This window comes from Equus quagga, chromosome 16 (genome assembly GCF_021613505.1).
Source record: "Equus quagga isolate Etosha38 chromosome 16, UCLA_HA_Equagga_1.0, whole genome shotgun sequence".
In the NCBI taxonomy this organism is placed as follows: domain Eukaryota; kingdom Metazoa; phylum Chordata; class Mammalia; order Perissodactyla; family Equidae; genus Equus; species Equus quagga.
Window position 1 is genome coordinate 2,388,406 of NC_060282.1, and position 27,565 is coordinate 2,415,970.

The window sequence follows — 27,565 nt, forward strand, 5'->3', positions numbered from 1 at the left end:
CTCCCTCAGGATCACTTCACCCTGTAGGCTGCGAGGGAGGAGGTGCTGATGGCCTGGGCGGTGGCAGTGGAGCTGGTGGCTCAGAGAAGGACCGGGCTGCCACCAAGGGTAGGCCAGGCGATGCTGCCACTAGGGGGATGGCGGGGTGGCGGTGGTGGTTGGTGGAGGTTTCCGGGTGGTCAAGGTGGTGTGGCGTCATGGGTGGGGTCGTGCTGCAGTTAGTGCTGCTCCTAGCGGGGTGGTGTGATCTGACAGCAAGGTTGGGGTGAAGCTGTGCCCTGTGGACACTCATGGTGTGGACAGTGGTGATGGTGCCTGCTGGGAGAAATCGTCTGGCTGGTCACCATGCCCAGTCCCATGTCTCCCTGCTCCCTCTGCTTGGGGCTTCCTCTCGGCCCCCCAGCTCCCTGCATGGACCTGGGCGCCTTCTGTAACATTCGTGAGCGTGGGTCTGTCTCTGCCCCAGCTGGTGCGGGTCTTCAGGGCAGAGCCTCCGTCCTCACAGGGAGAAGTGCTCCGGGTGTGGGGTTCGTAAAGGGTGCCCTGTCAGAATTGAGGTTTCGGGTGTGTGCCTTCCCCCCTTTCTCTTCAGGACTGCCCCTCTGCCCCGTGGCTCCCCTTGAAGGGGTGGGGACAGAGCCCTGGACTTCACTGTCTCTTGTTGAATTCTCTTGGCGGAGCCCTTGTTTCCCTCTGGCCTCTGTTGGGAGACCTGAGCATGACTCGAGCTCCAGCCTCATGACCCCCAGCTGATGGCTACAGCTGCTCTGAGCCCCTGAGGCCTTGTGGGACCAAGCCAGCTCAGGCTTTGATGGGAGAGGGACCTGGATCTGGAACCTGCCTTCGACTCTGACCAGGTGGGCTTCCTGGGCAAGTTTCTAACCTCTCAGAGCCTCAGTTTCCCCATCTGTGAATAGTGACAGTAAAGCTTCCTTCCCCGCAGGCCTGAGGGTTAAATGAAATGATGGCCACAGGCTCCGAGTCTAGGGCCTGCTGGGCCCATTCTCCCCTGGAGAACTGGGCTGTGTGTGAAGCAGAATGGCTTCCCTCCAGGGCGGGGTGTGCTCAAGCGAATGGGGGCCGCGGCTCCCCTCTTTGGCTGTGGTCCTCCCCAACCCCTGCCGCCCTTCCCCCGGAGGTCTCTGGGTCTGAGCAGAAGCGTGACTTCTGGGCCGCATGCAGCTGTGCAGGTGGGCGCCCTGCCCCGTGACTCAGGCGATCTTCTTGCTCCTTCACTGCCCCCATCCTGGGAGAGGGCCTGGCTGACATGCAGGTGGCTAGGCGGTGGGGAAGGGAGAAGTTTGTGCACGGCCGGCGTCCTGACCGCCCTCGGTGCTGTCAGCAATCCTGCTTCTCCATGGCCCGTTCTGGGCGTTGTTCTGCCAGGTGCCTGGGGTGCCTGGCTGGCATTCTGTTTAACGTGGAGTCCAAGTTGCTGTAACAACACTCCGATGCGTGTCATTGCACCCAGCCGGGCCTTCCTCTGCCTCGGGCTCTGTGGTGCACACACAGGCACATGCACGTGGGGTGGAGCGTCTGGCCTGGGTGTGGGTCGGGGGAGAGGCAGGCACTGGTCAGGGGACTGGTGGCCTGAGGGGGGCGTGGGCCTGAGTTGGGGCTCTGTGACTCAACCTCCTCGCCCTGATCCACCTTAGGGAGGTGAGGGCACATGCCCAGGTCGCCTGTGAAAGGGGACTTACCCCGGGCTGCAGTCAACTCTCCCACTGAAGGAAATGAGAAAACTCAGCCATCTGGACTGGTGATCGGTGCCTTCTCCTTTTGGTGTGTCCTGCCCCTCAGAGGCCTCACGCCCTGGCCAGCCTGAGGTGGCAGCATGCTGTGAGGAGAGGGTGCTTTAGCTTCTGTCCCCGAGAGCTGCTCCCTGGCCATGCCACAGGCTGCCTTGGCAATGCCGTGAACCTCCTTCTCCCTGTCGCCTCGCGACCCTGGGCAGGTCTTACCCCTGGGCCTCCATGAAGGGGGATGACATGTGTCATCTCCAGTGTGCCTGTCTGCGCACGACCTGGGAGGTGGCTGAGCCTGCCTCGTGGGAAGGAGTTGGATTATGAGGTCTGGGCAGGTCTTTTCTGGCCTGTCCCATTGAGGGGGCTATGTCCTTGGTGTTATTGTGGGGAAAACCACAGGGCACTCTGCACAAGCTTGTCTTCCTGCCTGCGCCTTCCTCCCTCCCTCCCTGCCTGAGAGATGCCTGGGCCCAGTGGGCTCCAGGACTCGCTCCTGCCTTTTCCATCAGCCCTGAGCCCTCTGGACGCCCTGACCTCTCCCCTTGGCACTCGGAGCATGGCTGGCCCGTGAAAGAGGAGGCCGCATCAGCCACTGGAAGGAGAAGGCACGGGCTGGGCCTGGCCACCGGTTACATCTCTCAGTGCCGACTGCAGGAGCCTGAGCAGCTCGCTCCCCCACACCCAGGGCCCAGCTCTGTGCGTTAGTCCTCATCCAGGACATGTATTGAGTGGCCAGGCCTGGTGATGGGATGGCCAAGGTGTGGCCTGGCCGCAGGCTGCCCACGGCCTGCAGCCAGCTGCCTGGGGAGAGCAGTGCCATTGGGTGGGATAGCTGTGGAGGCAGGGCTTGCCCAGCAGTCCAGGGCCGGGCAGGTTCCCAGGGGGCCTCTTTTGGAGCTGACTCTGAAGATGTCTAGGAGCCCAGTGGGCTGGCCAGGATGGAGCACTCCTAGTCCCAGCAGATTCGAGTTTGTGAAAGCCTGCGGCAGCTGTGTGCAGTGCTGGCCATGAAGATGAGTGTGTGTGTGGGTATGTGTGTGTGCATGTGTGTGTGTGTGTGTTTGTGTGGTGAGGGCGGGAGGGAAGGGCATTCAAGGATATTGAGGCTTTTTTCTCCCTCTATTAGAAGAAAAAAGAAAAGCTTTACTTTGTCTCACTTTCCAAAAAATAACACCCACTCTTTGTGGAAAATTGGGACCAGAGAAGCAAAGCGAAGGAAGCACAAGTCGCTGCATCCCGTCGTGGTGTGAGCACTAGGCCTGCCCCAGCTCTTATCCCGTTGTGGTGTGAGCACTAGGCCTGCCCCAGCTCTTATCCCGTCGTGGTGTGAGTGCTAGGCCTGCCCCAGGCTTATCCCGTTGTGGTGTGAGCGCTAGGCCTGCCCCAGGCTTATCCCGTCGTGGTGTGAGCGCTAGGCCTGCCCCAGGCTTATCCCGTTGTGGTGTGAGTGCTAGGCCTGCCCCAGGCTTATCCCGTCGTGGTGTGAGCACCAGGCCTGCCCCAGCGCTTTCTTGTCCTTTCTTTATTATGCGTCTCTTACAGGATTGCAGCTTCGCTCTGTAACACTTCCGGGACTTGCTTTCTCCACTTGAGGGCGGTGGGGCCACCTGCTGGGGGGTCAGGGAGGCGGAAAGGCTGATGGAGGGGTCAAACAGGGAGCCCACTGTCTGGCTGGGGAGCCCTGTGAAGGCGCTGGCCATGTGGAAGGACATCATGGGGCCGGGGCCAGGCGGTGGGTGGGCATGGGGAGTTAGCTCCGGCCTTGTGTTTGTTGAGGATGCAAGGATGTGCCCTGATGTGGACCCCTCTGGCTCTGCGTCCTGGCCTCGCTGCTCCCTATGAGGATGCAGCCAGAGAAGGCTCTGTGATGCTGCAGCCTGTCTGGCGTCCACGAGCCCTGCCGAGGGTCTTGGCTCACTGTGTATGGCCTTCTGCTCCTGTGTTGGTGGGAGGCTCGGGGAGGAAGTGGCGGGGGTGTGGCTGCCGGGGCGAGGCTCCCTCGTGCAGCCTCCTGGGACTGGTCTGCAGCCACAGCCCTCTGAGCAGCTCTGTGACCACTTTGAGACACAATTTACGTGTGCACCCGTTTATAGTGTGCAATTTAGCAGTTTTTAGTATGTTCACAGTGTTGTGCAATCATCACCACAACCTAATTCCAGAGCATTTCACACCCAGATGGAAGCCCTGTGCCCGTAGCACTCGCTCCCATTCCTGCCCCGATCTCCCTAGGCCACGTTCTGTCTGTGTAGATTCGTCTATTCTGGTCATTTCTTAGCAAGGGGATCAGACAGCACGTGGGCCTCTGTGGCAGCTTCTTTCCCTCAGCAGTGTCTTCCAGGGCCGTCCCGTCCTCGTAGCCTCCGTCAGAGTGTCACTGTTAGCTTTTTAACCTGTTTCCCTCCAGTGTTTCGTCTGTGCATGTGCAGTTTCGATTGTGATATAATTAACATGCAGTGACATGCACAGGTCTCCTGTGTGCACTTGGTGAGTTTTGACAACTGTGTTCACCTGTGTGACCAGCAACAGAAACCAGACAGGACATTCCTGTCCCCCGGAAAGTTCCTCCTGCCCTTCTGGCTGCTCCATGCCCACTGCTTTCTGAGTTCTCTGTATCTTACCTGCTCGAGGATTTCACGAGTGTGTTATGTGGCGTGAACTCTTTTCCGTTGGCTTTTTGTGCGTGACGGAATGTTTCTTTGAGTGCCACGTGTACCCCGTGCATCAGCAGGGGCAGTCTTCCGGAGGACGGGTGGGCCACGGTGCGTCCCATCTCCTGTGGTGCATCTGGGCTGTTGTCATGTTGGGAGATGATTCTCGGGCTGCAGGGTGTGGTCCCTTTGGCTCCATCACTTTGCAAGAGCTTGAGCTGCTTTGTCCCCCGAGGAGGCATGTCTGAAGCTGGGTGCCTGGTGCCCCCTCCCTGGTGCCACTCATGGTGGCCTAGTGCTGAGCATCCCGGACGGAACCACGTCGTCGGGTTCGCCTGCCTCTGATTTCTCACAAGTTTGTCTCTCATGTGGCAATGGGTCCCCTGCATTTCTTCCTTGGATCATCTGGGCACATCCTTGGTTTGCTTACGTTGCCTTTGGGTGTGTTTAAAAATCAGTTTGTAGGAGCGCCTTCTGTGTGAAAGATACCGGCCTTTGTCCTATTGGTGGCAAATATGTTTCCCCTTTATCGGTTGCCTTGTAATTTTGCCAGTGGTGCATTTTGATTTACAAAAGCTTTTTATTTAATACACTGCCAGGTCTATTTTCTGTGTGCGTGTGTGTGTGTAACATGGCTTTTGTATTTGTGAGATGTTTTCTTTTGGTTTGTTTCGATGTTTTATTTTTATTCATTTTTAAACTATTTAACCCTTTAATTTCATCTGGATCTATTTTCATTTGAGTTGCGAGATGAGGAACTGGCTTACAGGTTTTTTGAATTGCTCATAGCTTTGTCGGAACGTTGACTCACGGACGGTTGCCGACAGGACTAGTGAGCGGACTCTGGGAGAAATGGAGTTTTCGAGTGCTGGCCCTTCCCCGTGGTTGACGAGGGCTGGTGCTGACGTGGGGGAGCCTCGCCTTGGTACCGCAGAGAGATGGGTGGGAGGGCCAGGGCCCAGGGCTGCGTCTCCCGTGTCAGGACCCCCAGTACGCGGGGGCGGGGGCAGGCGCTGGCTCTTAGGAATGCCCACTGCTGTGACCATGACATGGACTGGTGAACATGATATTTTTTCATTGTGACTGACTTGATTTGCTAATTTAAGGGTTAGGGCTTTGAGAGATCCTGACAAGTTGGATGGCAGACTTAACCAGGAGGTGCGTCGAGGGCTCCCCAGTGGGCTGAGCACACAGGTCGGCTGCTGCCAAGCCTGCCTGGCGAATCCAGGGAGCAGAGGAAGCTGGCACCCACCCCAGGGCCAATCCCGCGGGGCACCTTCTTCTTTCCTGGGTGGGCGTATCTCAGGCAGGGACTTAGAGGCAAGTGGGGGGACAGGCCTTGCACTGGGGTGGACTCCTGCCCTGCACCGGCACAGAGCAGCTGCTGCCGCTGCCCCTCATGGACCACCCCAACCTGGGTACCCGCGAGCCCTGCGAGGTGTGTGCCAGCACCCAGAATGGAACCTGGCACGTCGCGCCTTGGAGCGTGCCGTCCACCCATGGCGCCGCTGTCTGCTGGTGGGGGCCACTCCTGCGCGTGCTGTGCGGGCGCAGCACTCCTGGACTGGGGCGTCTTCCACTCAGCCTGCGGTGTCCCTGCGGGAAGGGACAGGAGCTCACGATGTTAGGCACCTGCCTGGCGGCGAGTGCCCCACCGGTTCTGTCCAGCCTGGATTTGTCTAGCCACAGCGGTCTGCTGGGGGCAAGCTGGGGGCCCCCGAGGACAGGGCACCCGGGGCCCGGGCTGGGTCCTCCCCTGCGCTGCCCGGCCTCTGCCTGCCCCACCGCTTGCCGTCTCCTCCTCGTGCCTCTCCCCATCTCAGACTGTTTTCCTTGAGCGAGCTCCCTGGGGCCCTGTCATTCCCGGACCTTCCGCTTCTGCTGGTGTGCTGGGAAGCCGAGTCACCAGTGGATGAACTTAGTCTTTTAATTTTTCCCTGAATCTTTTAACTCACACTTTGTGAGACCTTCTTCTTTGCTCCGCTCAGTGGCACGTTCGGTGGAGGCCAGCTTTTCTTCTTCTTTTCATCCTGCGGAGCGGTGTTCCGCTGCCTGTGTGCTGAGGCCCCCTTCCTTCCGTCTTGTGTCTCACGGCCTCTGTCTCTGCCTGGAAGAGTCGCAGTCCCTTCTGGGCTCAAGAGCCGTGGGCTCGCCCAGGTTCTCCCTGGAGTGCTGGCCCAGCAGGTGCCCGGTGGGTCCTGGGCTGGGTCCTGTGCCAGGCCACTCCTTGGCCCTGCTGTGTTTCCTAATGCCCAGCCTTTGGCCAGGAGCCTGTGCCCAGGCAGATCCCGGCGGGTCAGAAGGGCCTGGGGGTGGGTCATCACAGAGAGCTGGGGCCGGTGCTCTTTTGCTGTGTCGTGGTCTTGGGGTCCCCTGCCTCTCACCAGTCCAGGCCTCTGCGGCGGCCTGGGGTGGGTTGTGGGGACTGCAGCCAAGGGACATCTGGCAGGAGCCCTGAGGCCCACCCTAGCGTGGAGGAAGGCAGTTACTGAATTGTCTGCAGTGCCAGTCTTCTGGTTTCCTGGGCCAGTTGGGGGTGGATTGGGGTATTGAGGGGAGAGTCCAGGTTGTCACTGCCATCCGCCTGCCTCCCTTCCTGATCGGGTGTTTGCCCAGCCTCCCGTCTGTGTGGACCAGGCACTGGGCTCGCAGGACCTTTAAGTCCATCCCAACTGTCCTCTGAAGGTGGCTGCGCGTGGCCTGAGCCAGCCCCATGGCCCTGGCCGGTCTGCACCCTGCGGCTCCTTCAAGAACCAGATGGTTGTCTTCCCCTGGAGTCATCTCAGCTCCAGGCCTGGCCTGCCTGCCTCCTCCTAGTCCTGGGGGCCTGCTCTCCTTTCTTGTCTTCTCATGACATTGAAACACGGAGGCCAACAGAGACACACAGACATCATCTGAGAGAGCTTGGGGTCTCAGCAGGTGGATTGAGGGGGGACACTGGGAAGATGCAGGGGATTGGGATGGTGAGGCGGCCTGGAGGGGCAGAGAGAGGGACAGAGAAGGGAAGAATCCAGAAGCAGGGCAGGGGCCTGGACCGGAGAGGCCCGAGTGGCCTTTGCGAGTATGTGTGGATTTGACCCAAGGCTGGCGGGAGAGGCGGCAGCTGGACCCGAAACAGCAGGGGAGCGGCCGGAGCCCTTACTGCATTAGGGGCCTTCTGTTGTGCACATGAGCTCTTTATCCTCCAGCGTCTGGGAGGGACCTGTTCCAGAGGAGGGGATCCAGGTGAGGAGAGGCTAGAGGCGGTCCCTGTGTCAGTCTTTCCTATCACAGCGTTTTGATGGTGAGTCCTTCCCAGGAGACTCCGCCCCACACGGGCCTAGGAGGGGCTCATCTTTCTTCTCAGATACTACTTTCACGAAGATAGCCATGGTCCATTTGGAATGTATTCTTTTTGTTATGTTAGACGTGGACAGTTTTTTTCCCACATGGCTGGCCAGATGTCCCAGTGCCATTTATTAGAAAGTCCTTCTCTGACTGGAGATGCTGCATTTATTATATGCTAAATGTCCATATGTACATGGGTCTGTTTTTAGACTTTCTGATTCCATTGTCTCTGTTTTGTGCACAGTTTTAATTATAGAGGCTTGCTAGCGTTTGCTGTAACCGCTTTATTGAGATGTAATTCGCGTATCCTATAGTTCACCCTTGTGAGACGGGCAGTTCAGAGCTTTTCAGGATGTTCACAGAGTGGTACGTCCATCAGCACTGTCCAGTTCCAGGCATTTCCTCACCTGAGAGAAGCCCACCCCTGCCCATCACTCGCTGTCCTCCAGTCTCTAGCAAGCGCCTGTCTCCTCGTCTGGATGTTTCTTAGGAGTGGAAGCATACGTGTGTGTTCTTCTCTGGCTGGTTCCTTTCAGGCAGCGGAGTGTTTTCACAGTTCTTGCACGTTGTGGTGTGTGTCAGTGCTTCATTCTCGGGGGTTTCTAACAGTCTGGTAGAGTTGTCCTTTCTGTTTGTTCACTGTTTTCCTGGATGTTCACCGTCTGTTTGTTTCCTGCGTGAACGCCCTGTGAGCTGGTCCAGCTCTGGAAGTGCTCGCTGGTGTTTCTCCCGGGTGGGAGGAGGGACGTCTTCAGGAAAGAGGGCCGTCCCACCCAGGAGCAAGCCGTGCCTGTCTGTCCCCTCGGCTTCACCTTTCTGACTCTGGAGCGCAACGAGTTTCCTCTGAGAGATTTTCCCCTTTCGCGTTAAATCCATTCCTAGGTAGAGTATCTTCTTTGTTGCTGTTGTGAACGGGGTTTTCTTTACCGTTCTGTCCTCTGACGGGGTGTTTGTGTGTGAAGGCCTTTGCTGTCTGCGTGTGAGTTTTATACCCTGCTGCTCCACTGAAGTCTTTCGTCCTTTGAATTTTAACATTGTCACCAGGGTTTCCAAGGCCGTTGTGTCATTTGCAGCGAGAGAGCGTTGGCCCACTTCTGTTCCCTGCGTCTCTCGTTGATCCCTTCCGTCGGACTGCACTGGCCACCGCCTCTGCGCGCGTGGGATGGTGCTGGAGACAGAGGGCCCCTCTGCCCAGCCTGGATCTGCGGGAACTGCCTCCCGTGATTCCCTTGAATTACGCACTGCTTTTAGGACTAAAGGATGTTTGCTTCATCATCTTGAGAAAGGTTCCTGAGTGCTTTCATCAGGAACTTTGCCGATGCTGTTTTTCGCGTCTGTGGAGACTCTCACCACCTTTTCCCTTCCGTCCATTGACGTGGTAGATTACGTCACTGGGTTTCCTGACGGTGAATGCACCTTGCATTCCTGGAAAAATAAGCCAATGGGGTTCTGAATTTTGTTTCTTGGTATTTTATTTAGTATTTTTGTGTCGATATTCATAACTGATATTGGTTCATAGCTTTTTTTGGACTGTGTTTGTCAGGTTTTGTTATCAACGTTATATGTGCTTCATAATGAGAATCAGAAAGCTTTCCTTCATGGTCAGGGCCCCGGAGTAATTGATGGAGCATTGGAAATACTTGGCTTCAAAATTTGGCAGAATTCTCCTGCAAAACCATCTGGTCCTGGTGCTTTTTTGTGGGGTAGATTTTGTGATGACTGTTTCTCTTTCTTCTGTCCACATTTGTCTGTTTAAGCTTTCTGTCTCCAGTGGGTCACTTCTGGTGAGCTTCATTTTCCTAAGACTTTGCCCATTTCATCCGTGTTTCACACCTGATTTACACAGAGATTTGAAAGTAGTCTTATGATTCCTTCGCATTTTTCTGTTTCGGTCATTCTTCCTCTCTTTTAAATTTCTTATATTGTATATTTGTGCTTCTTCCCTTTTTTCTTAACTAAGTTAGCTAGTTGGTTGTCTTATTTGTTAGTATTTCTTAGAAAATAGGATTTTGATTTATAATTAGGTCTATTGTTTTTCTATTTTCTGCCTCATTAATTTTTGTTTTTATTTATACTGTTTTCTTCCATGTGGTTACTTTGAATTATTTTATTGCTCTTTTTCTAACCTTTCAAGCTCAGGATTTACTTCATTTGTTTTCATTTTTTCATAAAGTATTTAGTGTTAAAAATTTTCATCTGATCATTGCTTTATTTATTTATTTATTTATTTTTGGTGAGGAAGATTGTCCCTGACTACCATCTAGGCCAATCTTCCTCTGTTTTATTTGTGGGTCGCCACCACAGCACGGCTTGATGAGTGGTGTGTAGGTCCACACCTGGGATCCGGACTCCGAACTCTCGGCTGCTGAAGTGGAGTGTGTGACCCTAACCACTCTGCCACTGGGCCAGCCCCTGACCATTGCTTTAAATGTATCTTATTGGTTTTCATATGTACTGTTTTCACTGTTATTTTTTTTTAGAAATTCCTTAATTTTAGTTTTTATTTTTCCTTTTTCTCCAACAGTTATGAAATAAATTGTTTTTAAAAATGAGAGAGACTTCTTGGCTTTAGAAAACATTTTAAACGTGTGTCTCTATTAATGCCCATGCCATACTGTCTTGAGCCTGTAGCCTTGGAATCTCCAGTCCACGGATATGGTGTGTCCCTTCATTTATTTGCATTTTCTTTACTTTCTTTTCATAATGTTTTTGAGCTTTTAGAATACAGATCTTTCACTTTTCTTCAATTTATTTCTAAGATTTATAAAAGTTTTCAGTTAGTTTTTATTTTAGTTTTAACTTAAAACTTTTGGACATAAATTCTAGATTTTCAAAAGGTTAGCAGAGGGGCTGGCCCAGTGGTGCAGCGGTTAAGTGTGCACATTCCGCTTCGTCGGCCTGGGGTTCGCCGGTTCAGATCCTGGGTGTGGACACGGCACCCCTTGGCACGCCATGCTGTGGTAGGTGTCCCACATATAAAGTAGAGGAAGATGGGCAAGGATGTTAGCTCAGGGCCAATCTTCCTCAGCGAAAAGAGGAGGATTGGCAGTAGTTAGCTCAGGGCTAATCTTCCTCAAAAAAAAAAAAAAGGTTAGCAGAAAGACTTCTTTCCTCCAGATTTCCCCACATGTGCTTCACCTTCTGCTCTTTGTGCGCACACCTGCCGCAGACACGTGTTCCTCTGAAACGCTTGACGGTGAGTTGCAGACATGCTGCTCCTTGACCCCAGACACGTCATCTCTTTCATCGCCACAGCCGGTGGCCAAAATCAGGAACTTAACCCCATACGATACTCCAGTCTGGTCTGAGGACCTTGTTCTCCTTCATGGGACAGACTTTGCGAGTGGTCCTAATGACACCCTCTCAGCCTGATGAAATGCAGGCTCGCCTGTTGGCTTTGGTGACGACGTCTCCAGCCTCCTTTAATCTGGAACAGCTCCTCTGTCTTTGTTTTCCAAAATGACGTTTGTGAAGATGGCGGGTCAGTTATCTTGTAGCCTGTGTCTGACGTGTCTCGCGGTCGCACCCTTCTGGCAGGAGAGTCTGGAAAGGGCCGTTGTGTCCTCCTTGGTGCGTCCACTCAGGAGGCACGTGGTGTTGGTTTGTCCTGTCGCTGATGATCTTCACTTAGCTTGCTTGGGCAAGATGACGTCTGCCACCTCTCGAAAGTTACTTTTCCTTTTTCAGTTAGTATTTTGGGGAAGATACGTTGAGATGATCTAAGTACCCTGTTAACTCATCAAACCTTCACCCACGAGCTCTGACATCCATCGGCCATTCTTGCCTGAGCCAGTTCCATCATTCCTTCCACAGTTGTCAGTTCCTGCTCTGTGGAAGAGCTTTTCGTTTTTTTCTTATTTATTTATAACAGCGTGAACTTGTGGATTTTTATTTTATTCAATAAGTTATAGTACTTTATTACTGTTATCTATTTTCTTGCTCAAATTGTCCCAGCATTGGCCAGTGGAAGCCTTTCAAGCTTGTTCCTGTGTCCTGAGATGTCCCCACCTACCTGTGAGCACTTCCTTACTCTTTTGTGTATCACAATGTCCTAGGCTTGTCTTTACTTTCTCTGCCCCAGCCCTGGATTAAGCCATTTCTCCAAGGAGTCTTAATTCCTCTTAGGGAAGAATGGTCTTTTGTAACCGAGATCTAGGTGCTAGGTGTGCTCATTGCTGTGGGGTGTTGTAGTATCTTAGGGCACAAAGCTAGGAAGTAGTGAATGTCATACACCTGCACATCTGTGTGAGTGTGCGTGTGTGTGTATGTCTGCCCACACGCGTCTGTCTGTGCCCGTCTCTGCATGGTGAAAATGGGATTCACACTGATGCCTCAGAATTCCCTTCGAGGGTGCTGCCCGGACAGAGGGAGGAGGGGAAGGGAGGGGGTGCTTGGCAGGGTGATGCGGAGGTGAGGGAGATGCCGTCCGCTTCCTCCGTAGCTCATGGTCTGTGGGGAGGACCAGTGCGAGGCCGGCCTCAGACTATGGTACTTGATGCAGAGAGTGCCCTGAGGAGGGGCAGGTGGCAGGAACTGCTGCCGCAGGTGGTCGGCGGCCTCGTCCTCCATCCTATCTGTCTCTCTTTGACTCTGGGTAAGTCACTTTCCTTCCTGAGTTCGGTTTTCTCATATTAAAAATTGGGGTTTGTGCTGGATCAGGGAATACCTGGCACAGGTGTCTCTATCTCCTCCCTTGGGTCCGTGGTAGACGTCTGTCATCATCCAGGACCCCCTGTGACCCCAGTCATCTTCGCCACATGTCACTCTGCTCTTGGCACCAAGTGTGACCAGCCTTGGGGTCGGTCTGTTGGGCAGCCTGGTCTCGAGTGGTGTCCTGGCCTTCATCCAGGTTTCCAAGCTGGTTTGACTTCCGAAGCACCCTACAAGGGCACTTTCGTGTGGCTGAGGTCATTTTGGTAGCCTGAGGGCAGTGGTCAGTGAAGGGAAGTGCGGGTCCAGATGGTGTCAGTCCAGCCTGCAGGCTCTTGCCTGGGCTGACTCATGGTGTCTGCCCGGCCCTCAGCATCCCCCTGGAACAGTGTGGGCGGGACTGGGCGTCACTGTTGCCTCCCACCTCACCTTCCCTGCGGGCAGCACCTGGGTCTCTAAGCAACGCAGCCCAGGCCTCCTGCCTCCCTGAATCTGCTGGCTGTCGTTGGAGGCTGGGCCCAGGGTGGAGCAGTGTGCTGAGCAGTGTCAGCTGCGGTCCCTTCCCAGCTGGCGGGCGTGTGACCAGGTGAGCCGAGAGCAGCTATAGCAGGAGGACCACGGCAGTTGGGAGAAACCCCCGGGTGGCTTTCCTTCCGCACTGCCCAGCACCATCCTGTTCCTCCACCCAGCCCTGCCTCCTTCAGGAAGCCTCCGGGATTCCCCCCGACCCCGCAAGTCCCATTGCCCCTGAGCCCCGTCTGCCTGTTTGGGTCAGCGAGGCAGAGAGGGGGATGGGAAAGGACAGAGAGTTCCAGGGAAACATAGTAGCGTCCCAGGAGTCAGGGCCAATGGGCCTGAAATCTCAGCTGCCCTCCTGGCCTTCTGCTTACTGCTGGCCTGGCACTGTGGCCAGAGGAAGGCTCACCATGCGTGTGGTGCGGGCACCGGGGCCATTGATGGCGGGCGTGCTGCGGCCCACAACACAGCCTGTGCCCGGGATGATGGGCAGGAGGGCAGCCTGGTGGTCTTACCTGGAGAGCTGATTAAGCAGCACTGTGGTTGTGCAGGGTGAGGGGATGAAGAGAGGGGTGGCAGGGGTGAGCCCTGGGGTTGACATGGGGCACAGAGAGGAGAGAGGAATGGAGTGCTGGAGGACACTGCCCCGGAGGCCCTGTTCTGGGGTTGGGACTGGAGGGGCTGTGGCCAGAGTGTGGACCGCAATGGGGAGGTCCTGGGGTGAGGTCCCCAGGGCCGTCCTCAGTGACGAGGTCTGGGTGTGACTGAGGCAGGCGCGGTGGGGAGGACCGACTCCGGGAGGAGGGGAGCTCGGGGCTGGGAGGCCCCCTGCCTGGGACGGGGTGTGGTCACCAGCTGGCCTGCTGTGGACCGTGTCTGTCTGTGCCTGTTGGGACACAGAGTGGCCACGCGGCTGGGGCTCCAGTGCCACCACCTCGCTCCTTGCGCTGAGGCCCCTCCTGGAGGATGCCAGGGAGGCCAGAGATCCAGGCTCGGCCGGGGAGGGAGGCTGGGTGCACCTCCCCCTGCGGCCCGTGGATCCAGCAGCTCCTTCCTCCTCACCAGGCCCCCCGCCCTTGGGACTCTCCCTGGCAGATACCAGGGTATGGGGCCAGCAGACCCTGATGTGGCCGCCTGGGGTTCAAGAAGGAAGGCCCCGAGGGCAGCTGTGAGGCCGGGCCTGGTGGCTGCATCGACCAGGGGCCCTTGCGCACTTGTGGGTGTTAGGGTGGCAGCAGAGACAGGGTTGCAGAGACACCCGGAAGTGTGGGGACAGATGTTATGAGGGCGGCCAGTGCCTGCTTCCTGCGGCGCCCTGCGCCAGGGCTGCCCTTCCTGGGACCTCCTATAGTGGGGGGACTGGCTTCCTGGCTAGGTCTGGCGGGACGCCTGGCCAGCTGGGGCAGAGCCGGGCCTGCACTGTGTGCTCTGCCGTGTCGGTTGGAGAGCTCTCCAGGGGCTGGAGGCTGGCAGGAGATGGAGGACGCCTGCTGGTGTCACGTTGGTCACCGAGGCTCACTGTGGCTCCATCGGGAGTCTGGCCCGCGTGTCAGCTCTGCCTCTTGCTGCTGGGAACGAGATGCCGGGTGAGCTGCAGGCACCTGTGCAGATGTCCAGCTCTTACCTGCAGAGTTGCTGCGAGGCCACATGGTGGCCACAGGTGGAGACCTGCCTGGGTGGGCCTCGGCCCCTACATCCTGGGGAGGCACCTGACCTTGGTGGGCACCCTGCACCGCCCCTCCCAGCCACAGGCACTGGGGCTCCCTTGAACTTTGTTCACTTTCCCCTCCTTAATTTGGTGGTTTCATTTTGCCCTAGAAAATGGATTTCCCGTTAAGGACAGGCTGTGGAGACCTCGAGGTCAGTCCCTTTCCTGGTGGGGTGGGCCCTGGATGCCGTAGACTGTGGGTCTGGGCAGTCTGCCTTGGGGGCTGAGGCCGTCGTCAGGACAGTGCTGACCTGCTGTCGTCCAGGCCCTGCACTGTCTGCCCCTGGCCCCATCAGTCCCTGCTCCCCTCTTTTTCCAGCAGTGTCTTTGCAGCCGAAGGCTGGGTTAGGGTCGAGTGAACGCAAGGTCCCAGGCCTGGCTGCTGAAGCCTGAGCCTTGAGGAGGGAGTAAACTCCGCCGTGTCACTGCCTTGTGTCCTGGAGGGTGGGGGACACAGGCCGCCTCAGGGCTTCACCCCCAGGGTCTTGTGTGGGCAGCGTGGGAGGCCATGGAAGGCCAGAGGTCACGTCTGCAGAGGGCCTGGCACCTAATGAGTGCTGGCCCTTTTGCCCTCCTTCGTCCGTGCGCTCCTCCTGCTCTGGGTTTTCTTGTGTCCTGCAGGGTCCTGGGTCAGCTGGGGCCTGCGGGAGGCCGAGGGCCAGAGGAAGAGGGAGCACCCGTTCTGCAGCCTCCCCACTGGCCTCGCCTTGGGCCCTCCCTCCTGGGAGGTGGTGCTACTTCCTGCTGTCACTTCCTCCGCAGGGCACACTGCGCGTGGTGCCCTGGCGGGTGGCTCAGCCCTGGGGTCACGCCACATTAGCACCTCCCTGCTTGACTCTCCGGGGCCTCCTCTGCCCAGCACATCTGGTCAGCAGCAAGCATCGTGCCCCTTCCTGGTCTGTCCCTGGCTGGAGAGCAGGACCCCGAGGGTGGGCCGGGACTGTAGCTCTGCACCGTGTCCCCACCGCGTTGTGGTCAGAGGCTCAGGACTGGGTGCCTGAAGGTGGACTGATTTAGGCCTTGCTCTAGTCTGCTGATGGGGGGCTGGCTGCCCACTTTATGGATGAGCAAACTGAGGACCAGATATGTACAGCGAGTTGTGCAGACCCTGCCTGTAAAGGAGCTGCTCCCCATCCTTGGTGGACCCCTCGGCTTAATGAGGGGGCAGGGCCTGTTCTGGGCTGTCCCCATCTAGAAGATATCGGTCCTGTCTGCTGCCCTGCTCAGCCCTCGTCTTGGAGGTTCGCTGCCTCTGAGAGCCCCAGGCCTACAGAAGAAAGCTGCAGGCAGAGGTCTCGTCCTGCTTGGGAGCCCACCGGGGCAGAGCCAGCCCTGTTGCAGCCCTGGAGCCGGCCCTGGAGCCCAGGTCATTGGCCTCCAGCTTGGAGCTGTGTCCGGGTGCTCCCTCTGGCCTGGCGTCCAGTGGCATCCCTCTGGCAGACTGCTCTCTCCTCCTGGGCCTGGGGGCTTTGTCCTCGGGGCAGGGCGGCATTGCTGGGGCGTTCCCTGGCACCTCCACTTCCTCTGGTGCCCTATAAACAGGATCTGGGCAGTGCAAGGACAGATGGCTAGTTTCAGCCTGCTGGGGCATGGGGGCGGTGGCTGGGGAAGAGCCTGGCGCCAGCTCGGGGGCACAAGGCCGGAGGAGGCTGGCAGCCGTGGTGGGCGGTCACGGAAGCTGCTTGGTAGGAGGCCTCCTTGGGAGCAGGCATTGTTCTCGTGGCCTCTGTGCGGCAGCTTTGAGGCGGCCCCGGCCATTCCTGGGCACTACAGCCTGTCAGCATCTACCCAGCCCTCCGGCCTGGCCCTGCTGCAGCTTCCGCCTGCCTGCAAGGCTGCCAGCGGCTCCCGTAGCCTTTGTCCAGCTGCTCCCTCCTCCTTCTCTCTCTGGCGCTGCCGTTTGCCCACTGCCTGCCCCCCTAGGTGGGACAGCCTGGCTGAGAGGACAGGGCATGAACTGGCTGCAGGAGGATGTGCAGGAGAGCGGGGAGGAAGCTGAGGGCACAGACTGGGACAGGGCACGTGGGGAGCCTGAGGTTTGGGTTGGCAGCTGAGTGCCCCATGGCCCCTCATCATCTCCTGTTGATGGGGGACAGACCTGCTGCCTTCCAGGTCCCCCAGGGGCTCGAGGTCCAGAGCAGCTGGCTGGAGTGGGCACCAAGCAGCAGGCAATGGACACATGCTGGCGTGTCGTGTTCCCGGACCAGCATTGTCCAGCTGGGGTGACTCTGTGGCCCCGGCAGTGGGACGGCCTTCATCTCCCAGTCCGCTGAGCGAGCACAGAGGCGGTATATGTTCCAGGGTGCAGCAAAATGAGCTTGCCAGTCGGATGAGGTGGGGGGCTGGGGATCTGTTCTCCTTCCTGCCTTCGCAGACTGTGACTCTGGGTTACCCTTCCATGGCCTGGACGCAGCAGAGGGCGGCCCGTTGGCCAGCTTTACCCTCACAGGTGCTGGTGGCTGGGCCCTCAGCCCTTCCAGCTGCCCCGGCTGCGGCCGGCGTGCTGTGCCTCTCGGGCGAGGTGCCCTAGTGCTGCCCACTAGTCTGTTACTTCCTCCATTTGGCTGTGGGTCTCTCCTGTGCCCTTGCTGTCCCTTCCATCTTCCCAGAGCTGCCCCTGCCTCTTCCCTTCAAACCATGACTCGCCAACTCCTTCCTGCTCCTGGCTCGGATCCCGCTGGAGCCACTTCCTCTGGGGAGCTGCCAGACCTGCCCCGGCCGGGGCTCCTGGCCCTCAGGGTCTCTGCACGTCCTGTCAGAGCCTCATCACGGGATATTCCTGCAGACTCCTGCTAGATGTTCAGGTTCCTGAGGCCAGGGCCGGGCCGCCTTGTCTGTGTTGGGCAGTGCTCGGGCATATCTGTGGAATTGGGCTTGGTCCTCCTGGGTCACTGTGCCTGCCTGGGGTCTGCGTGGCCACCCAGGATGACACCGATGGTTCTCTGGGGCTGCCTTCCAGAGATGCAGGGAGCCCTGGGCCCGTACCTGGATCTCGTCTGCAGAAACTGGCTCCCCGCAGCCCACCCTGCTTCCAGACGGATCTGTGTAGATGATTATTTTGTTGGAATTTTACAAGTGAAGCTTTAATATTTTAAAATTATACATGCATAAAGTTTAGAGAGTAAATGTGTTCTACATGGTTAATTAAGAATGAACACCCTCGAGGCCCCTCCCTCCTCTCCCCAGAGCCGCTCCCTCCCATCCTCGCACTAGGTCTCTGGATGTGCCTCTCTTCTCGCAGCAGCGGGCTCCTCCCACTGCTTCTGGATTTTTTTCCATGTTTAGACAGTGTTTATTGACTTGCAAGATGAGGACTGAAGTCTCTGTCCACACGTGTGTGCTCACTCTCACTCCCCACACGCACACATGTGTGAACACACACGAGAAGGAAAACATACATGTGCACATGTGCTCGTCACACATACCTGACTCGTACACACGTGCACATGCTCCACCCCCGCAGCTCGGTTAGGTGTCATCTCGTGCTGTGCTGGGGGGAGGACATCCTCGTCTCAGCTGTGGCTGCTGAGGCCCGAGCTCTGTGGATGGGCTATTCTTCGTTTCCCAGCCCACCTGTCTCCCCATGGTTCTAGTTGTCTTCATTTGCTTGTGTTGTCTTTTACGGACTTTTTCAGCAACCTGACCTGAAGCCTCCTCCAGATCTCCCAGTCTTACCTTCCTTCACGTCAATGGCCTGTCATTTCATCTTCCTGAGGAAGTCCATCTGGAACCTTCTGCCTGCCCCGGTCAGCTGCTTGCCCCCCGGCCTGGGCACAGCTTCTGCCCTGGGTCTCTCTCCGTTCCTGTCTTGGGATCCTTCACCTTCCTCCTGCCTTCCTAGATCGTCCCTCGTGGATGGAGCACGTCCTGGCGCTCTCCTGGGGAAGGGGCTGGAAGGGACTGCTCGGAGCCCCCGTGTCTGGAAGTGTCTTCCCGTGCCCTCGTTCCAGAGAGTTCTCCTTCTGTGCTGGAGCCGCTCTCGCTCAGGCTGTCATGGTTTCTGATTCTGCACGTGGAGCTTATTTGTGGGGCACTGTCCTTGTCCTGTGTCCTGAGGGCCAGCAGGGGTGGGGAGCTGACCCAGGACAGGTGGCGCCCATCCAGGCCATGCGTTTCCAGGGCCCGGCTCAGTGTGCTCAGTTCTGGGTGTTTCCGTTGACTTCGTTTCTGATGGCCCCACAATGGTTTTCTCTGTCTCCCTGGATTCCAGACACAGGAGCTCTGGGCCTGGCGTGTGGTTTTCACTCCTGTGCTCCATCTCCTGTTCTCCCTCAGGGAGACATCTGCAGCTCCGTCCCCTCCCTGTTCTACCGAGCTCTTCGTTTCTGCTCCCGCGTTTCGGTTTCTCGGCGCTCTTCGGTGCTCTCTGAAAGTGCCTTTGATAGCATCCTGTTCTGGTTTCAGAACGACACTTCGTGTCTCCAGGGACAGCAGTGAGGGGTGTTATGTGGGTTTGTCCCTCAGAGAGGCAGCACAGTGAGGACACAGACGCTGGAGCCGGACTGCCCCATATGAAACCGTTTTCCATCCGCTACCCGCTGTCTGGCCTCAGGCAAGTCACCCACCTCTCTGTGCCCCCGTGTCCTCGTATGCAAGGTGAGGTGACTGTGGGACTTCCTAGGTTGTCGTGTGGATGAGTGAGTGAGCCCGCGCCGAGCGCTGAGAGGAGCGTGGCCGTGCCGCGGGCCTGCGAGAGCGCCATCCTCACGGCTCCCGCTGGCTCCTCTTGGGTGGTGCTCTTGCCTCCACGTTTAGCTCTCCATGGGCCTTGGGCTCCTCTTCCACATCAGACGTCTCCCCAGATGTGGCCCAGGCATGTCAGGTGCTGGTGAGTGCTCCCTGGGCTGAGAGCGCTCTGCTCTGGGTCAGCATGCGTCGCTGTGTCCCCTGCCTCCTCTCTCCCTGCCTGGCATCGCGCCCCTACCTCGCCTGCTCATCTCGCTCGGGACGTTGAGACAGCAGAGGGAGGTCTGGAAAGTGGAGGGAGGTCCAGCAGCAACTTGGGCTGGTGTCCAGGACGTGGCCTGAGAGACCCACGGACAGGAAAACCTTGCTTCCGTCAGGGGTTCTCCAGTGTGCTCTGAGGAGCCCTGGGGGTCCTTGAGTCCTTTGCAGGGGCCCCCCGGTCCTCCCTCTGCCGGCCACCCCTGTGTGGGGCCGGGTTTCTCAATCTGCTCCAGCCAAAACGGTGCTGGTGCAGCCTGTCCAGAGGCAGGCGAGGTGCCTGTCTGCCCAGCCCGCCTGCAGACTGAGCGGGGGGACTGTGCCCTTCTTGCTGAGCTGTTTCCTTTGGGAAGGTGTCGTCATTTTTCACAAAGATACGTTAACAGATAATGGCTTCCTATTGTTATTTCTAAATGAATTAAGTATTTTTTTAAAACTTCGCTTTAATTTCTAGTACAATAAATATCGATAGGTATAATCCCCGTAAACCAGAGGTCTCAGGTCCTCACTGATTCTTAGCCATGGAGGGGTCCTGAGATGGAGATGTCTGGGGCACATTGGGCCGGGTCGCCTCGTGATGCTGTCCAGCCCCGGATGGCCGACGGCACAGGCGCCGCGGGAGCGGACGAGGCTGCGTATCCTGTGCTGCAAGCAGTAGGGCTCGGAGGTCCCCCAACTCTGGGACTCGGGCCTGCTTCTCACCCCGTGGCGCTCCCTTTGGTCCCAGCCCTACCCGTGTGGGGTTCTGTGCGGGTGCGTTGAGCCATGGCTGTGAAGTGCTGAGCAGCCAGCCTGGCCTGAGCGCTCTGTAAGCTGTGCCGATATCTGAGGAGGTGGCAGGTCAGATGAAGGCAGCGGGAGAGCCTCCATGTGCACACAGGTCACGGTCCCGGGCCCCATAGCGGTGCATGTGCAGACGCACTCAGAAAACTGGCTGTGTCTGAAGCGGCCCCCAGAAGGGCTGTGGTGACACTGGAGGGTCACAGGTGGTAGTTTTCAGGCTGGAGAGGCCCCACTGCCATTGTGGAGCTGCAGCTCTCAGGAGTGGAGACGGGCGGGCAGGATGCCCAGCGTCCCTGGGATGCCAGCGTGGTATGCAGGAGCCCGTGCGGCCCATGGTGGGTTGAGCGCTTACTGTTTGTGGCCCGTGTTCTGAGTGCTTCATGTGTGTCCGTTCACATCTCACCACAGCCCTGAGAAACGAGGTCTTCTAGTACATTCCTTTTACAGGCGAGGAAACTGAGGCCCAGAGAGGGCCTGCGGCTTGTCCTGAGCTGCATAGGTAGCAGTGACGGGGGTGGTTTCAGCCCAGGTGGCCAGCCCCCAGCCCTCTTGCCATCCTGTGTGTCTCAGGAGGACCGAGCTGGAGGCGGAGGGTCGGCAGGTGCCACGAGTCTTGTGGGTCCCAGCATAATGCGGCGCTTGGCTCCGTGGTGCTGTGGGTACCGACGCACATGTGGCAGGGACCTGGCGGTCTCAGAAGCCAGGCTGGGGTGGGCTTGCTCAGGGAAGAGTAGGGGAGCTGGGGCTCTGGTTGGGATGGCTGTGGTCTTTGAGAAGGGTCCCTGTAGGGAGGCAGCCTCCCAGTGTTCCCACACCGGGATGCGGTACCAGAGGGCCCCTGGCAGGGGCTGGGAGGAGTCTGGCTGGGCTGAGATACGCGCACCAGGCTGCCCAGAGCAAGGCTGCTGGGAGCCAGGCTCGTGGGCGGGTGGGCAGAGCCGGGCCCACCGCAGTCTGAGCACTAACCCCTCTCTCCTCCCTCCCTGCCCCGATTTTTCTTTCTTCCAGCTCTGTGGGAAGGTGGCGGCCCTGCCCTCCGTGAGAAGATGTCCTATGGGTCCATCGCTGGCAGTGGCGGCCTGGGGAGCCACGGCCCTTTTGGGGGACCCTCCAGACAAGGCTATCAGCCCCTAGGTAATGACAGCGGCTGGCAGCGTGGGTGGGGGTTGTAAGGGGATGGCAGTGGGCTGTGTTGTGTTGGTGGGTGTAGATGGGTTCTGTCCCTTTAACCAACACTGCCTTTGACCTGAGACCATGGGTGATGTTGGCCCCACACCCGGGTGGGGCTATTGGTGTGGGGCTGAGTCAGCATCAGGAGAGAACAGACTGGGAGAGGCTGCCTGCCGTGGGGCCGCCCTGGTGTCCGCCGTCATTCTGGACTGAGCTGATTTGCTGGTGCTCAGGGGCACTTGGGGGGCAGAGTAGATGAGTGATCTGGTCTGGTCTTCCTAACGACAGTGTGGAGCAGGTGTTATTTTTCATGGTGTGCACAGGAGGAAACTGAGGCCTGTGGGGGTGATAAGCGACATCCTGGGGCTGTGCAGCTGGTATGGGCGAGCAGGGGTCCCTTCCAGATACTTCTGGGTGCAGAGCCCTGCTCTGATCACTTGGTTGACCGCGTGTGCACCCCACAGTGGACGGTGCTGCTGTCTGCCCGCCTTGCCCCTTGCCCGTGCTCTCCTCCATCCGGAAGGCAGCCCCCTGCTCCAGGTGGCAGGCCCACTGGACCATGTCTCTGTCCTGCCTCTCCCCTCTGGCTCCCAGCATCTGGTCAGAGCAGCCTCCACAGGCAGCTGCCTGGGAGTGGGGAAGGGATGGATTTGGGGTCCCTGAGCTCTTTGCTTTTGTCTGCAGGCTGCACTTGCCCTACCCCGGCTGCTGCCAGAGCCTCTGGCCCTCGTGGGCGGTGGCTCCCTGTCCACCTGGGACCTCCTGAGGCTGGGCCCGAGTTTCTTTCCTTGTGGCTTCTCTGTGGCTCCTGTCCAAGGCTTCGTTCCCAGGGGTGCCTGTTCAGGGAAGCAGGCTGGGCAGGGGGCCATTGCTGGCTCCTTGGCAGCCCCCCTCGCAGAGGGGAAGCAGCACGCACTTGGACGGGCAGCCGGCCTCTGAGTCATCGGTGCTGGTGTGGACTGAGGCCGGGCGGGCTTGAGTCCTTGTGGTCATCCCCGTGGCTGTCTTCCTCACAGCCTCCCTCCTCCTTGCTTGGCTCATTCTGCTGACTCCCTCCCGGCCCAGGCCCAGGGCTCGGTGCTGGGGCACAGTGGTGCCTGGGGCCCAGGCACAGTCCTCCAGGACCGTCCCTCCCCCGGCCTGTCCTTCCTTTCAGCTGGGAGCGCTGGTCTGGCGCTCGCCAGTCTCCTCCCACCACGGCCTCCCGCTTCTCGCCTGGAACATTTATCCAGGTGGCCCTCCAGGTGTCAGGGGCCTGGTGTGGGAAGAATAGCATCTTTGCTCCCTCAAGGAGACGTTCCGGAGTCATCTGGCTCAGCTGCTGTGGAGACCATGAGGGAGGACGAAGGAGAGGACTGATGTGGTGGGAGGGGTGGGCTGTGTCAGCTGAGGTGGTGAGGGAGGACGCCTTGGGAGGAGCCTGGGGAGGAGGCAGCCCAGGGTCCTGAAGGGGCCTGTCCTGTTGAGAAACAGTGTGACTGGGTGGACAGGCTGGTGGGCCAGGCCAGTGTGGCCATGTGGTCCTGGTCACCTGTGCTCTCGTCCCCGAGCAAAGGGAAGCCATCACACGGGTTTCAGTGGGGACAGTGTGAGCTGCGTGATTGACTTTATGTTCTCTGGGATATGGAGTACATGCGAGACTGTGTGTGTGTGCTTGTGTGTGTGCGTGTAGAGTTTAAACTTCACTGTTTAAGGCCCCATGACACAGCCCCAGGTCACGGCCCGCCTCTCCGGCCCACCCCCTCCTCACCCTGCCCGTGTGCGTTCATGGATTTACCCTCGTGTGTGCTCCTGGGACAGAACCGTGTTGCGTGTACATGCCGCTCAGTTGCCTGGACCATGTGATTGTGTTGTCCCTCAGCTTGCTAGTTTTGCTCCTGAGTCACTGGGGTTGCACGTAGCTGTCCCCTTCCGTGTCCCTGCTCTGCAGCGTCTGGTGGTGTGAGTGCGCCGAGCCATCTGTATCTAGTCCCCGTGCGAGGACAGTTAGGGTGTCTGTTTGGGGTCCTCGCATGGGGGTGCACCAGGTGGGTTGCTGGTGGTTGTGCTGATGCTGCTCCCTCTGGAGCGCGCGCCCTGTGCTCTGTCCCCGTCAGTACCAGCCTCCGGGACGGTGGCTTTTGCGGTCTGGGGTGTGGGCTGGGCTCTTCTGGTCCTCATTTCCATTTCCCTGGTAACTGCCGGGCGCGTCGTGTTTTCCTGCGTTGGCTGGGCATTCGGGTCTCTTCTCCGGTTCAGTCTTCGTTTTCCCTTGGGTTTCTCTTGCCCTTACTGATGTGTGAGTTTTCCCTGCCTGTCCTGGGGGTGGAGCCCTGGCGGAGCTGCGAGCAGTTGCCCCTGTTTGTGCTTGCTGTGCGGCGTGGCGCTGCGATGACCAGCATTTTGTCGTTAGCATACACCTGAATTTATCGCTCGTTCTGTCGTGGTTTGTGTTTTTCTGTTTAACTTAATGAATTCTACCACGATATAACAGTGATTTTGCCTTTGCGTTCCTCTAAAGCTTGTATGATTTGTTTTTCAAACGATGTAAGTCTTTTAATCACCTGGATCTGGTTTTGTTTATGGTGTGAGGTGGGTGGGGAGGATGAGACCCTAATGTCATTTTTCTCTATTTGAATAACAGATTCTTCTGGGACTATTTGTTGAAAATCCTGTCCCTTCCTACAGACCTGCAGTGCCAGCTCTGTGACAAATGAAGTTTCCATAGGGGTTCTCTTGGTCAATTTTTCTTCTCCTATGTAAAAATCCATCTTAATTTTCATAGAATTATTATAATTTTTGATATTTTTTAGGGCAAGTTGCTCTATTTGTCTTTCCTCGGAAATGTCTTGGGTATTTTTGGCCTTTTGTTGTTGAACATAAATTTTAGAATCCCTTGTCAAACTTGGAGTTCTGGCTTGAATTGCTTTGCATCTACTGTATTAATATGGTGGAAATTGGCATCTTTGTCTTTCTCAGTCTTCCAATCCATGATCATGTATGTTTTTCTATTTAGTGAGTCTTCTTTAATGTCTTTCAATAAAGTTTTGTAATTTTTCTCATAAAGATCTTACATATCTTTTATTAAATTTGTTTCAACAAAATAAAAACCTACTTTTTGCTGCTGCTCTAAGTGGTACCATTCTGAATATTACGTGTTCCAAGTCTTTGTTGCTGGTTTTTACACATGCAATTGGTTTTTTCTAAAAAAGCAAAGTCCAGAGATTTTATTTAATTTTTAAATGTCTTATTTTTTAACTTTCTAAATGTGGAAAATTCAAACATAGAAAAGGAGACACAGTGGTGGAATGAACCCCCGTGCATGCACTCGACTTGGCCGGGGGTCCACACACAGCCAGTCCACCCTCACCTGTGCCCTCGTGTCCCCCCAGCCCCCTAGGTCATTTTGAAGGCAGTCCCAGACATCCGCATGTCTCATGTCGATGTGTCAGTGTCCCTCTAAGCGAGGGCTCCTCTCTGCATAACTAGATCCCCCTGCGAGGCCTGGCGTTGAGCCCCAGCGCCCGTTCAGATCTCCCGTTACGTTGCAGACGCCCAGCGTGTCCTCAGCTGGCTGGTGGAAGCGGGGTCCTGAGGAGAGCCACGTATGCACTTGACTGACAGGCCTTTGAAGTCTTTCTTAGTCTCTTGATTTGCCTCCATCTTTTTGGTTTTTTTTTCCCTTTGACGTTTATTTCTTGAAGAAACCAGATTTTTCCTGTGGAATGTATTGATTTTTGTCTACTGACTATATCCTACCATTTTGCTGAGCTCTTTTCATTATGTAATAATTTGTCTGTGGAATCTTGAGGTTTCTGTGTAGACAAATGGCATCATTTGTGGATAATGACTGTTCTTTTCTCTTCTTTTCCGATGCTTTCACCTTTTATTTCCTTTTCCTGCCTCCCCGAGCCGTTGGAACCTCTCGATGACGTGGGCTAGAGGTGGGGATTAGCGTCGGGCTGAGCTTTTGGGACAGTAGGCCTGCGTGTTCCTCAGATCTTGCTGGTTTCGCTGTGAAGCCGTCTGGGCCCGGTGTTCTCTCTGTGGAGGGAGCTTTGACTAGCAGACAGTTCCTCCAGCTGTAAACACTCCTCAGGCTCTCTGTTTCTTCTTGGCTCAGTTTTGTTAAATCTTGTTTTTCTGGACCTGTGTCTGCTGCATCTAAATGTTCAAACTTAGTGAAATAACATTGTGCACGAGGCCTCCCATTGGCCAGGGTCACACTGGGCAGCATCATGTGAGGTTAAGGGCACAGCTCGGAAAGCAGCCGCCCTGGTTCCGTCCCCACCTGCCCTGTCGTTTACTCCCTGCACCTCGACTGCCTGGCGGTGGCGAGCACAGGTCCACGGGGCGGGGGGATGGCGGGACAGTCAGCCCACACGAGGCCTGGGGCTGAGCACGCTCGGTCAGGGCTGCACGGGCTCCCGTTCCCGTGGCTGCTGTCTATTACCGTGGGCAGTGTCTAAATCCCGTCCTCTTCTTATTTCTGAGGTTGTTTGTACCTGCCTATTTTCTTCCTTTATAATCAATATTGGCAGAGGCTTGGCAATTTTATAAGCCTCTCCAGAGAAATGACTTTTGGCTTTTTTGATCCCTTCTATTATATGCTAGTTTTAAACGTGATTGATTTCTGCTCATGTTTTTATTATTTTCCTCCCTCTTTCTTTGAGTTCGTGTTGCTGTATTTTCAAACTCCTAAGTTAGTGGTTACTCATTCATATTCAGTTTTTATTCTATTCTCATAAAAGCATTTAAGATTATAAATGTCCAAATCACTGCTTTAGTTGAATATCACACATTTAAAAATATGTAGCATTTTAAATTCTTATTTAGTTGTAAATATTTTCTCGTTTCCATTGTGGTTTCTTCTTTGATCTCAGGACTTTAGAATTGTATTTCATCATTTCCAATGTATGTAATTTTTCCTAGTTGTCTTTTTTTTGCTGAAGAAGATTGGCCCTGAGCTAACATCTGTTACCAGTCTTCCTCTATTTTGTATGTGAGCCCCTGTCACAACATGGCCACTCTGATAGACAAGTGGTGTAGGTCTGTGCCCAGAGCTGAACCCGGGCCACTGAAGTGGAGCGTGCCAAACTTGACCACTAGGCCACCAGGGCTGGCCCTCTAATTTTCTTTTTAAAATGATTTCTAACTTAATTGCATTTCTGTCAGAAAAGGATCTGCTAAAGTTGTCCTGTTTGTTGGCAGTTGTGGAGATAGGGCTGCTTCTGGGGCGCTGGCGTGATTCTGGTTCCTCACCCTCCTCTGTGGGGTGAGCTGGGGAGGCTCCCGGGCAGGATGGTGGGCAGGCGGGGACCCCGTGGCGCGGGAGCAGCCGTGGGTTGCTCTGCCTGCTGTGCGCCAAGCACTGTGGAGCGCACGGGACCTCTAGGCATTTTAGGAGCTTACGGTGGGCTCTGTGTCCCAAATCCCTTCACAGATGCAAGAGCCAACTGGCAGCTTATTAACACACAAAGGACTCACGTGAGTAGAAGGACAGCCCAGAGTCTTCATACAAATGGGCCGGATCTGCGAGCCGATAGGAAACACGGATGATGACTCACCGTGCGTGAGAAGTTCCCAGCCTCGCTGGTGCCCAGAGAGGTGGAAGTTAACCTAGTGAGACACCACAGCGCCAGGCTGTGGTGGAGCCAGTACTTCGGGAGGCGAGGGCACCCCCGTCCCCGCTTCCCAGCCCACCGGCTTCCCCCTCTCGCCCAGCCAGGCCTCTTCTTGGAATGTTAGGAAACAATCAGAGATGTGGGCAGAGGTGTTCGCTGCAGGGCGCCTTATCAGCAAGAACGCAGAAATGCCGTCAGTACCCAGCTTAGGGAGACTGTGGAGTGGGCGACGGTCTGCGATGGGGTACGTACCGCGCAGGCGTTAGGATCAGTTGTGGAAGACGCTGGGCGACCTCCGTACACACCTGGATGTGGTGACACACGTGGTCAGTGAAACAAGCAAAGCCACGTCTACCATCTTCTACTTGCATGAGACCCCCACCTACCACTGTTAACAGTTTTTACTGCTGGATGCTGTGGTTGCACACGATCTTTATTGTTTTCTTATAATTGTCTACATTTAAACTTTTT

The 27,565-nt window shown here is 56.5% G+C and overlaps 1 protein-coding gene across 15 annotated transcripts in view; it reads left to right on the plus strand.

Moving 5' to 3' along the window:
- Positions 1-27,565, plus strand: part of TSNARE1 (t-SNARE domain containing 1) — a 167,917-nt gene that overhangs the window by 17,071 nt on the left and 123,281 nt on the right. For 14 of the 15 annotated variants that reach the window (XM_046642024.1, XM_046642025.1, XM_046642026.1 and 11 more), the window contains exon 2: positions 21,330-21,455. In XM_046642024.1, the coding sequence (XP_046497980.1) occupies positions 21,330-21,455 (126 nt within the window). Of the gene's footprint in view, positions 1-19,394; positions 19,423-21,329; positions 21,456-27,565 lie in introns of those variants that run through there. The other variant, XM_046642020.1, reaches the window with a different exon arrangement.